This window comes from Sycon ciliatum, chromosome 2 (assembly GCF_964019385.1).
Source record: "Sycon ciliatum chromosome 2, ocSycCili1.1, whole genome shotgun sequence".
NCBI classification, from domain to species: domain Eukaryota; kingdom Metazoa; phylum Porifera; class Calcarea; order Leucosolenida; family Sycettidae; genus Sycon; species Sycon ciliatum.
Genome location: NC_088644.1, coordinates 175,263 through 187,678, shown reverse-complemented (window position 1 = coordinate 187,678; position 12,416 = coordinate 175,263). Strand labels below are relative to the sequence as shown.

The following is a 12,416-nucleotide window of genomic DNA, read 5'->3' as shown; positions in this document are numbered from 1 at the left end:
TTGTCTGTTGTACATGCGAATTCATAGTATTTTATACACTCAATTTCATACGACTATTGTGTGTTTCGTTTGTTTTGTACATGAACATACATACGCTCTCGCTTGCTTTCCTTATAAAAGGCCAGGTTTGCCCCTTGTAAATTGTTCTGACTGGCCCAAAACATCAATAATATTTCGACATCCCTCGTTAAAGAATTTTTCATCCAGCGCATGCGCCAGGAGTGAATGGCAACTGAATAAAGGGGTGGTCAGTTGACAAACCCCCTTTTATTTACAATGCAGTTGCGTGATGTCCACCACTTTCTGAACATAATAATTATATTAACAATGGATAATAATAAATTCCGCGGTCATCCCACACAACAACAAAATCTCGGAAGAGTTTTTTTCCCAAATCAATTTTGGGACTTCGCTGTGGTGTGGGATGACCGCAGAACTGATATTATTCATCGCTTTCGTTAAACTGTTGTCTCCGCGTGGCTTATTCATAATAATTATATCACCGTATTGTCCCTGATAAACATACACATCTTTAGGCCCTCTTCAGACTAGGTACAAAACAGCCTATAAGTCACATTTACATAGAAGGTTCCAAGACAACAGAAAGAATCTGGCGGGAAGCCTAAAAAAACTGCCCAATCCTTTCAGGCAGGGTGTCAACCCTTGTACAAGGCAACTTTCCTGCATTTACCATACTTTTACCAGGCAGTCGTACAAACTTTGTACCCGGGTACGACTGCCCGCTGCTTTCACACATCCCAGACCCCTTGCGCAATTTTGTAGGGTCAAAGGTTGCCTGTATATTGCATGTAAAATGTGTAGTCTGAATGCAGGCATGGAAATGTTGCCTTTTAGGTTTTATGTGATTTTGTACTGGATGTTCTTTGTACGTAGTCTGATGAGGGCCCTAATACTAGGACGTCTCCAATTGTAGTACATGTTGAGCGTGGATCGAAAATATAAAAGGACCCGTCTATAATAGTAGTACATGCCATAATGATGTGATGGGCAGTATAGGGTATATAAGGACCCGTCTATAATAGTACTTGGTCCGCGTCAGCGATGTTGTCGCTTATCTTTAAGCTTTATTGATATGTCGCCAATGCTTACTTGGCAGGCCATTTCATCCCAATTTTGGTTAGTAAGTTAGTTTACTAGTACCTGAAAGGTCTAGCTAGAGTTCGAGTGGATTTCGAGAGCGACAGGTAGGTGATTCTGATTGATACAGCACCGCATCATAGATTATCTTGTTACGCTGTGCAGGCAAGAGCAGTGCAAGCCACAAGAAAGTAATCGGTTACTCGGAATCAGCTCCAATTTGCTGAACGGCCGAGATCGCTCACCCCATGGATCGCTCGTCAAGCTGAGATCGCAACTCCCTTACCTCCAGCTCAACGCTCGGAGTATCCAGCGCGTCGTGGAGATTTGCAAGTACTGTACGCGTCGTCGTCGTTCAAAATAAAATCTTGCAAGTACTGTACGCGTCGTCGTCATTCAAAATAAAATCTTGCAAAGAACGGCGTCTGATTCAAACCACACAGGCTGTCGTGCCGCCCACGCGAAGTCCTATAGAGAAGGCGACCGTCACGATCTACTTCTCTTTAGAAAATAGCCAGGCAGCGGAGAGGAAGAGAGATGAGCTTGCAAAAGCAAGAGAGTCTATCCCGAGCAAAAATATTTGTCACCAGCGCCGAGAGCAGCAACGAGGAGGACCGAAAAAAGTAGGAACCCTTCCTTGGACAATAAATTCCTCACAGCTAGTTGTCATTCTATACCTTACCGTCTATCGTACCAAGTTTTATCACTTCAAGTGCATGCATTCATGTCCAAAGGCTAAGTTCGAATTGTCAAAAGATAAGCGACAATATTGCTGATGCGGACCAAGTAGTATATGCCATAATGATGTGATGGGCAGTATAGGGTATATAAGGACCCGTCTATAATAGTGGTACATGCCATAATGATGTGATGGGCAGTATACGGGTATACAATGTCATGTATCTTGATCCACTTTACTTTTGTTTTTTTACCCATCAATCATCTTTGTGCCGTTCTGTCCTGCTTGGTACCTTAGCTGGGGGGCGTTTTCAGGCATCTACAGCTGAAAAGTATCATTATCATAAGTTAAAAGTACGGTCTCCAATACTAGTACAGTCCCGTTTAGTAATATAGTGCTGGCCACCTTTGAAAAAATAAAAGAACTCTACTTTTTTGGGGATACTCATGATATGGTATTTTGTTATTTCAAAGTTCAATGTCCACTTCGTTCATACTTTTCAGTTTTCACCACACTAATAAAACTCTTGTCTCCGCATTGCCTGATCCATGAAGAAACGTTCGTCATGATAGATGTATGTACGGTCAACTTCGCTAAAAATGACTGCGGATATAACTAGTGTTGAAACGATCTCACCGGATACTCGTTAGCTCGCTCGCCAGAAACTCGGCTCGTTTGTGCGGCCAGCTCGTTTGCACTAACGAACACCGTACACCGCACTCCGTACACATGGCAGTACATGTCGACTGGGGAGTCGTAAAATATTTTACGACTCCCTGGTCGATCGAGAGTCCTGTCCCGAGCAAACAGCAAAGTGAAAATCACTCGCAGTTACGGTGACTGCACGACACTTGAGTTGTTTCAGTTGTCGTTGCAGCTTTGGTGGACTCTACTGATGTCTTGTTCCGCATCTGCTGACCTGTCGCAGGATATGCTTCGCCGTTCGGTCACCTCTCCATTCGAGTGAAAGTTACGCTCAGTCGTTTGGAAGTTTTCTCCCGCGATGCAGCGAAGACCAGGGCTACTTGCAATCTTTGCAAAATGGTCTATTCTTACAAAGGCTACTCAACGACGGCGCTGAAAAGACATATCGACACCAATCAGAAAGTCCGAAGTGAAGCAGCAGCAATCCCAAATGCCGGGGGTGATGATTTGTACCAGCTGAAAAAAATCTACTTCGAAGTAACTTAGAAAAAAAAACATTCAAAAAAACATATTTGCCACATCAATGAAACTCGTTAGCTCGCTCGATAGCTTGCTCGTTAGTGGAACCGATCGCTCGTTTGTTATAGATACGCTCGTTTCAACACTAGATATAACAACAATTCGCGATTAACCACAGAATTTCCATGCCCACAGCAAAGTCACATCTAAGTGTAATACATGTAATGAGACTTCGGGTATAAGGACACTTTGCGAGTAAGGACACGTTTCTGATGCCCCGCCGAGTGTTGTGTCCCGCCGAGTGTTGTGTCCCGCCGAGTGTTGTGTCCCGCCGAGTGTCGTTATACGCAAAGTTGACTATGTATCATGGTGTGTGTACATGTATCATGTGTTGTATGTATATAATAAAAAAATAAAAAATATATTCGACGGGTTCGCGTAACGGGCAGGTCAAGAACAAGGAGTCGTACAACTCCCTGGTCAAGAACCACCTTTCCGCTTCCGTGGGACGCCACCACCCCATGATCAGGCGTCAGATGCGGCTCCTAAACGGTGGGGGAGGATAGATCAGATCCACCAACCAAAGGCCAAAGGCCTCAATCCCATTTGCCACATCCATGTATTACTCATGCCAGGCCACGAGTTCCCAATTAACTGTGGGTCGCAGCACGGTTGGAAAAATCCTTCCGCTTCCAAGCAAGACTTGAACCTGGTACCTCTCGTTTCTCAATCATGGTCTTAGACCAACCCACTGTGCCTGCCTGTTGTATGTATATACACATGTATTATGTTGTGTGTATGTATATATACATGATTGTATTATGTTGTGTGTATGTATATACTTCCTCCGTTAACAAAAACTTCGTGATGGATTTTGATGGATATGGAAACGCTTAGAACAGGTCAAGAACAGTTTGTATCGACTGTAAATCACTAGACGAAGGTGAATCGGCCTATGTACAGCGTCTTTACAAGAGAAACTGTTGGCGGAAAGAGCAGAGAGTTCAGTTTGCATCGCTTTCGCTCGACTCATTTTGACCTGCGTCGCTGTCGTCATCTGCTGCACGCGAGTCGTCATCTGCTGCACGCGAGTCGTCATTTCTCTCGAGTCGTTGTTCAGCTCGTTTCAGCCTTGCCTCGGCTTCTTTGATCACACTCCGCTGACCTTGATGTCGCCGTCGTTCAAGTTAGTTGGCTTTCAAGCTGCGTGATCCGCCGCGATGGTGATTACTCGTTTCCACGAGGGAGTCGTGAAAAATATTTTACGACTCCCTGGTTTCATCTTCGCTCTCCAGAACTCCGCGAAACGAGGAGTAAAGGCACAGCCAAACTGATTCCATTTTCGCTAATGGATACCCCTGCCAGCACTGAACGGTACCGGCTAGCAAGTCCAGTCGACTTTCTTTAGCCATGAGACTCGCATCGGACTGCAGACTTCTGAAAGAATGCATGGTCATCAGCATTCGAATTTGGGCTTTGCGCAGTTTGAACAAGAGCTTGAGTTCAGAATTAGTTTTCATTGAGCCGTGCGATCGGAGCAGCTCCTTGTTCACTCGCTCATTATGTGGGCTCGCTGCTCCGTTTTATCGCTCTCTATCGCTCTCCAACTCACTTAGTGCCAAAGTGGTAGAGAGGCCAAGCAGCGCAATATCACCTCGGAGAAGTGGTATTTCAGTTTCGCTCGCCATGACTGTCATCACCTACGTTTCCACAGCGCAACCATCAATTCCGCTCGACTTGTTGTGAAAGGTCGATTTCCTTGCATCGTACTTCTTTCATGGCATGCCAGGGAAGGCCAAGAAAGTGATTGCGACTCATTGCACGGCAGTTTGTGCCCAAATCAGCCCCTCAAAAATCCATCACGGAGTTTTGTTAACGGAGGAAGTATACATGTATTATGTTGTGTGTATGTATATATACATTTATGCTGACCTTTCATACAAACTTCCAGTCAACTTGCCCATCATGCTGGCGGCTTATACTGGGCATATAAGCCTCATACCTCATACAAACCCCATACAAACCCCATATAGATGGCCACCATAGAAACAGGAAGAAGTTGACTGTCAGTTTGTATGAAGGTCAGCATACGTATAATACGTCCCACTAGTTTGCTTGTACGTGAAATATAAACCATCATACAAACCTCGGCTTCGCCTCGGTTTGTATGTCGGTTTATATTTCACGTACAAGCGTACTGCTGGGTTGTATTATATACATGTATCATGTGTTGTATGTATATAGACATGTACATGTATTATGTGTTGTATGTATATAGACATGTACATGTATTATGTGTTGTATGTATATAGACATGTACATGTATTATGTGTTGTATGTATATAGACATGTACATGTATTATGTGTTGTATGTATATACATGTATTATGTGTTGTGTGTATATACTCCCTGTATTTTCCATGGCACAAGGTTCATTTCCTGGAATGAGAGGATTTTTGGGCTGCCCAGAGACCTTTTAGGAGCATTGTTGCGACCCAGTAATGAAGAGAATGCATCGTAATGCATGAGATTACTTTTAGTCTCTGCCATTGCCAGTGAAAAAGGGTTGCAACCAGCCTCAAACTGAAGGGAAGGTGGTGGGTCAGCCTGTATCTGGTAAATCAAGGGGTATCTCGAAAATAGGTTAACATAATATTATCTACTGCTCTTTTCTATACGACACCCTGTTATAGATATCCACATCACTCCGCCAGCTATATATGGAGTACAGTCCGTCACCTATAGCCCTGCATGGACCGAGAAATGGAGAAAAGCAGCTTGAAAAACAATATATGGTGCTGTTTGACTACACATTCCATTTCCCAATGTTTGCCATTGTTCCAATACCCTTGTCTTCATTGTTCAGAGCTAAAGGAAACGACCTATGACTGCCCTGCGAACGTCAGCGAAGGTTTGGATTTTCATCTTTATCGCTGGTCTGATTTTGACGAGCATTGGTACCCCATGATGGAGTGGCGAGATCATACTTGTTTGGATGGAAAGGCTGTACTCACTCTCCCGCAAGGAAACGCATTTTCAATGATCATTCGTGGCTCCCAGACAGATCGCATCTACACCCAGCTTTTTGATCCAGAGACAGGTGAGTAATTACTATGGGGTCTCGTACCCATCTTGCATTTGCAGTGTAGCCGGCAGAAGACACCACAAATGCACGGATATGGCTTAGGCCTCGGTCACACTGCGTCCAAAATGTTGCATAAGGGTCCGAATCATGAGTTTTTCCATGGCAACAGACCAAAACGCGGGAAAGTTGAACGTCAGTCGCAGCAGCGTCTGATGTGAGCAAATCGGCTGCGTTGAAGCTGCTGCTGCATGCACCTGCATGAAAAACAGTGTCTTTTGAAAAACAGTGTCTTTTGAAAAACAGTGTCTTTTGAAAAACAGTGTCTTTTGAAAAACAGTGTCTTTTGAAAAACAGTGTCTTTTGAAAAACAGTGTCTTTTGAAAAACAGTGTCTTTTGAAAAACAGTGTCTTTTGAAAAACAGTGTCTTTTGAAAAACAGTGTCTTTTGAAAAACAGTGTCTTTTGAAAAACAGTGTCTTTTGAAAAACAGTGTCTTTTGAAAAACAGTGTCTTTTGAAAAACAGTGTCTTTTGAAAAACAGTGTCTTTTGAAAAACAGTGTCTTTTGAAAAACAGTGTCTTTTGAAAAACAGTGTCTTTTGAAAAACAGTGTCTTTTGAAAAACAGTGTCTTTTGAAAAACAGTGTCTTTTGAAAAACAGTGTCTTTTGAAAAACAGTGTCTTTTGAAAAACAGTGTCTTTTGAAAAACAGTGTCTTTTGAAAAGTAGTGTCTTTTGAAAAACAGTGTCTTTGGAAAAACAGTGTCTTTGGAAAAACAGTGTCTTTGGAAAAACAGTGTCTTTGGAAAAACAGTGTCTTTGGAAAAACAGTGTCTTTGGAAAAACAGTGTCTTTGGAAAAACAGTGTCTTTGGAAAAACAGTGTCTTTTGAAAAACAGTGTCTTTTGAAAAACAGTGTCTTTTGAAAAACAGTGTCTTTTGAAAAACAGTGTCTTTTGAAAAACAGTGTCTTTTGAAAAACAGTGTCTTTTGAAAAACAGTGTCTTTTGAAAAACAGTGTCTTTTGAAAAACAGTGTCTTTTGAAAAACAGTGTCTTTTGAAAAACAGTGTCTTTTGAAAAACAGTGTCTTTTGAAAAACAGTGTCTTTTGAAAAACAGTGTCTTTTGAAAAACAGTGTCTTTTGAAAAACAGTGTCTTTTGAAAAACAGTGTCTTTTGAAAAACAGTGTCTTTTGAAAAACAGTGTCTTTTGAAAAACAGTGTCTTTTGAAAAACAGTGTCTTTTGAAAAACAGTGTCTTTTGAAAAACAGTGTCTTTTGAAAAACAGTGTCTTTTGAAAAACAGTGTCTTTTGAAAAACAGTGTCTTTTGAAAAACAGTGTCTTTTGAAAAACAGTGTCTTTTGAAAAACAGTGTCTTTTGAAAAACAGTGTCTTTTGAAAAACAGTGTCTTTTGAAAAACAGTGTCTTTTGAAAAACAGTGTCTTTTGAAAAACAGTGTCTTTTGAAAAACAGTGTCTTTTGAAAAACAGTGTCTTTTGAAAAACAGTGTCTTTTGAAAAACAGTGTCTTTTGAAAAACAGTGTCTTTTGAAAAACAGTGTCTTTTGAAAAACAGTGTCTTTTGAAAAACAGTGTCTTTTGAAAAACAGTGTCTTTTGAAAAACAGTGTCTTTTGAAAAACAGTGTCTTTTGAAAAACAGTGTCTTTTGAAAAGTAGTGTCTTTTGAAAAACAGTGTCTTTTGAAAAACAGTGTCTTTGGAAAAACAGTGTCTTTGGAAAAACAGTGTCTTTGGAAAAACAGTGTCTTTGGAAAAACAGTGTCTTTGGAAAAACAGTGTCTTTGGAAAAACAGTGTCTTTGGAAAAACAGTGTCTTTGGAAAAACAGTGTCTTTGGAAAAACAGTGTCTTTTGAAAAACAGTGTCTTTTGAAAAACAGTGTCTTTTGAAAAACAGTGTCTTTTGAAAAACAGTGTCTTTTGAAAAACAGTAGGGAGGTTTTGCATTCCGAATTTCGGAATTATTTTCGACTGTGCTTTTCCGAAAAAAGCGCGTTCCGAAAAACGGTATTTTCAGTGTTTTGCATTCCGAAAATCTGATTCGACTTCGTTTCCAAGGGTTGCCATGCAAAACAAAGTGGAGAGCGTCGAAGGGGTTGAGCAGGATCAGGGAGTCGTAAAATACCTGGTATTTTACGACTCCCTGAGCAGGATCAAATCCATGTGCGCAGGCCAAACTATTTTTGGGTGTGGTTCGAAGACGAGGACGTACTGATGGTGGACCAAGTGATCCAACAGCTGAAGACGAGGTTGGCGAACTACTGTCTTGTACTGTCAGTAGGCTCCATGGCAAAGGAAGATAGAGTGTGATGGAGTGTGAGAAGATTAGTCAACATGGCGAGATCAGCGAGAGCAGCAAAACCAGCAAAAATCAAAACTGACTACATACGTGGAAATTTTTTCAAATAATCGAGAGCAGCAGAAAGCAAAAATACAAACATGAAAAATACACTTTTTTGTATTCAAATATGTACTCCCAAACATGAAAGAGCCGAAAATCCATTTTCGGAAAACCATGCACTTTCGCCACCACACTTCCGAAAGTTCGACTACTTTTTCGACTGCTGCCGCCACATTCCGAAAATAATTCCGAAATTCGGAATGCAAAACCTCTCTAGTGTCTTTTGAAAAACAGTGTCTTTTGAAAAACAGTGTCTTTTGAAAAACAGTGTCTTTTGAAAAACAGTGTCTTTTGAAAAACAGTGTCTTTTGAAAAACAGTGTCTTTTGAAAAACAGTGTCTTTTGAAAAATAGTGTCTTTTGAAAAACAGTGTCTTTTGAAAAACAGTGTCTTTTGAAAAACAGTGTCTTTTGAAAAACAGTGTCTTTTGAAAAACAGTGTCTTTTGAAAAACAGTGTCTTTTGAAAAACAGTGTCTTTTGAAAAACAGTGTCTTTTGAAAAACAGTGTCTTTTGAAAAACAGTGTCTTTTGAAAAACAGTGTCTTTTGAAAAACAGTGTCTTTTGAAAAACAGTGTCTTTTGAAAAACAGTGTCTTTTGAAAAACAGTGTCTTTTGAAAAACAGTGTCTTTTGAAAAACAGTGTCTTTTGAAAAACAGTGTCTTTTGAAAAACAGTGTCTTTTGAAAAACAGTGTCTTTTGAAAAACAGTGTCTTTTGAAAAACAGTGTCTTTTGAAAATAGCGTACCGTACAGTACTCTATGGTAGTGGTTTGGTTCACCCCAGAGTGGTTTGGTTCACCCCAGAGTGGTTTGGTTCACCCCAGAGTGGTTTGGTTCACCCCAGAGTGGTTTGGTTCACCCCAGAGTGGTTTGGTTCACCCCAGAGTGGTTTGGTTCACCCCAGAGTGGTTTGGTTCACCCCAGAGTGGTTTGGTTCACCCCAGAGTGGTTTGGTTCACCCCAGAGTGGTTTGGTTCACCCCAGAGTGGTTTGGTTCACCCCAGAGTGGTTTGGTTCACCCCAGAGTGGTTTGGTTCACCCCAGAGTGGTTTGGTTCACCCCAGAGTGGTTTGGTTCACCCCAGAGTGGTTTGGTTCACCCCAGAGTGGTTTGGTTCACCCCAGAGTGGTTTGGTTCACCCCAGAGTGGTTTGGTTCACCCCAGAGTGGTTTGGTTCACCCCAGAGTGGTTTGGTTCACCCCAGAGTGGTTTGGTTCACCCCAGAGTGGTTTGGTTCACCCCAGAGTGGTTTGGTTCACCCCAGAGTGGTTTGGTTCACCCCAGAGTGGTTTGGTTCACCCCAGAGTGGTTTGGTTCACCCCAGAGTGGTTTGGTTCACCCCAGAGTGGTTTGGTTCACCCCAGAGTGGTTTGGTTCACCCCAGAGTGGTTTGGTTCACCCCAGAGTGGTTTGGTTCACCCCAGAGTGGTTTGGTTCACCCCAGAGTGGTTTGGGAAGTGCGTCAGGCTGCGACAGCAAAAGCAAAAAATGCAGTGTGACTCCCCGTCAGCGTCAAGTGCTGGGGTTTGATGCTGTGTTCAGCTCCAAACTAGCTATAGTGTGACCGAGACTTTATGTAGAGTCAGGAACTCAGAGATGGCAAACTCCGCAACAGGCACATTGCACTACTTTTCGAAGTGGATCCATTCTCACACTTTGAAGCGAGAAACTTTTGCTGCATGCAAATTTGGTGTTTTCGAGGATCGCACTGGGGTTCACGATGAGAAACTTTCTCGGTTTTATCTCTTTAGTTGGATTCTGTATTGTTAACAAACATTTTGCGAATGTGTAGTGGTCGCAAAAATAGACAAACATAGTCTCTAGCGAAAGCTTCTGACTTCACAGTATTCAGAGCAAAGTGCGCACCTGCCATTTGGGACATGAAATAGCACATCTAAAGTGCGCACTATACTCCGACAAATATTATAGTATACACATTGTGCTTTTGGTCCTAACGGTGTTTGTGCCTTCCATGTGTGTGTGTGTGTGTGTGTGTGTGTGTGTGTGTGTGTGTGTGTGTGTGTGTGTGTGTGTGTGTGTGTGTGTGTGTGTGTGCGTGTGTGTGTGTGTGTGTGTGTGTGTGTGTGTGTGTGTGTGCATGTGTGTGCAAGTGTGTGGGTGTGTTTTATGTGTGTGTGTGCACACGCAGGGTGGGGAGGGGTGTTGTCTGCTTGCTATGGTAATAATCGTGTGGAGAGCTAATTTCCCATTTTTGGGTTGATTTGCATACCATATTTTCCCCATTAAACGGACACGTCTCCAATACTAGTACATCTCCAATAGTAGTACATGTTGAGTGCGGATCAAAAATATAAAAGGACAAAGTCTGTAATAATTGTGTTGGGTATTTCACAATAGCAGACGGACGGAGCGAATCGGATTCGAGGTAAGGTCATCAGTACAAGTCGTCAGAGAGAGATTGTTGCAGAGAGAGAGAAAGCTCGACTGAGAAACAACGCAATATAAAGGGCCTGGGTAGCTATGGCAAACATAGGCGCGCAAGTAGCTACCCAGGCCAAATGAATAATACGAGAAGTTTGAAGCAGGAAAGTGTGCATGCCGTGTGTATGAGTGCGTGTGTACATGCATATGTGTGAGAAAGGTCGGTTGGTGTGAGGGTGCGTGCATTTTGTGGGCCTAACAATAGTATATGCCGGAATGATGTGATGAGCATTACTGGGGTACAGGCCATTCAATGGCGGTTGTCTAAAATTCCAGAGTTCAATGGCACATTGTATGTAAAATGCAACTAGAGTGGCACGCAGTTACAAAGATGCCAATAATAGGCAAATTCCAAACAGAGAGACGCACATACACAGAAACAGACGTGCTGATACGCTCCTATGTATACGCATGCACGTACATTGATGTATGGGAGGGAGTTGAAGTTATCATTCTTTGGCAATACATGTAATACCACTACATGTGCTGTGTTTGCATTTGTATGTGTGCAACACTCCAGGACCAGAGCAATGTTGGCCTATCCATGTCGACTTGGATAGAACTCGGATAGATATTCCAGCCAATCTTCCAGCCATGGAATATTACAATGTAGAAATCTTCCAGTACAATGTTTCCAATGGTCGCTATGGCAAAACACTGCCCGGCAGTCCAACACGGACAATTCGTCAAGTATCACTTCCAGCCTTGATCTGTGCCAGCCGCCAACACATGACAATGATCAATATCGTGGGTGTTGACAGCAATGGCTACTCTTATCATCTGACAAACAACTTTACTGACTTCACTTTCGGTAAGTCAAGAAGCAAAGGTCAGGGGTTAGGGCTAGGGTTAGGATTAGGGTTAGGGCTAGTGTTGGTCCAATGATTCCTGTGCTAGTAAGACTTTGTTACAATGTACAGTTACAATGTACACATACAATGTACATGTAGGTATGCACACAATACATGTACTGACTTACTGACTTACTGACTTACTGACTTACTGACCATGGCCAGCAATCAAGGACATCTGAGAGTTGTAATTTTTGTACTCCTCCGAGGTGTGATTTTTGGCGTGCTGGGCCAAGCACAAGGAAGCCATCTGCAAAAAAACTGCAGAAAATGGTTGTTGTTTGATCCTTTGGTGTAATCTTTGTTTCTAGTCGAAGCTAGTTGCTGTTTGGAGCAGAAACGCTGAAATTGACTATTTTCTGCATGTACTCATACATGTACTCATGTACTCAGGCATGCAGTCTCACTCGTATTTTAGCTCTTTTTCTGGAATGGATGCTGCTCTGCGCCCCTTGGTGAACATTTCCTGCGCTCGTGGAGCAGCTGAAAAGGACCACTGGTATGTCTGGTTCCTGGTTTGAAAGTGGAGAGTCGACTTTTGTGCCTTGAAAAAGGAGTAGAGAGCGATAAAGGTACGTCTGTGGCTGATTTTTGAGTGCTCCTCGTACATTTTTGATCGTGATAGAAATTCTCAGACCAAAGTCAGACCAAAGTCAGCGCGATGATGGTCGTA

At 42.4% G+C, this 12,416-nt stretch overlaps 1 protein-coding gene across 1 annotated transcript in view; it reads left to right on the top strand.

Moving 5' to 3' along the window:
• The window catches only part of LOC135808153 (uncharacterized), a 91,026-nt gene that overhangs the window by 57,985 nt on the left and 20,625 nt on the right, over nt 1-12,416 (top strand). The window contains exons 16-17 of the mRNA XM_065321299.1: nt 5,808-6,041; nt 11,413-11,703. Coding sequence (XP_065177371.1) covers nt 5,808-6,041; nt 11,413-11,703 — 525 coding nt within the window. The remainder of the gene's footprint in view (nt 1-5,807; nt 6,042-11,412; nt 11,704-12,416) is intronic.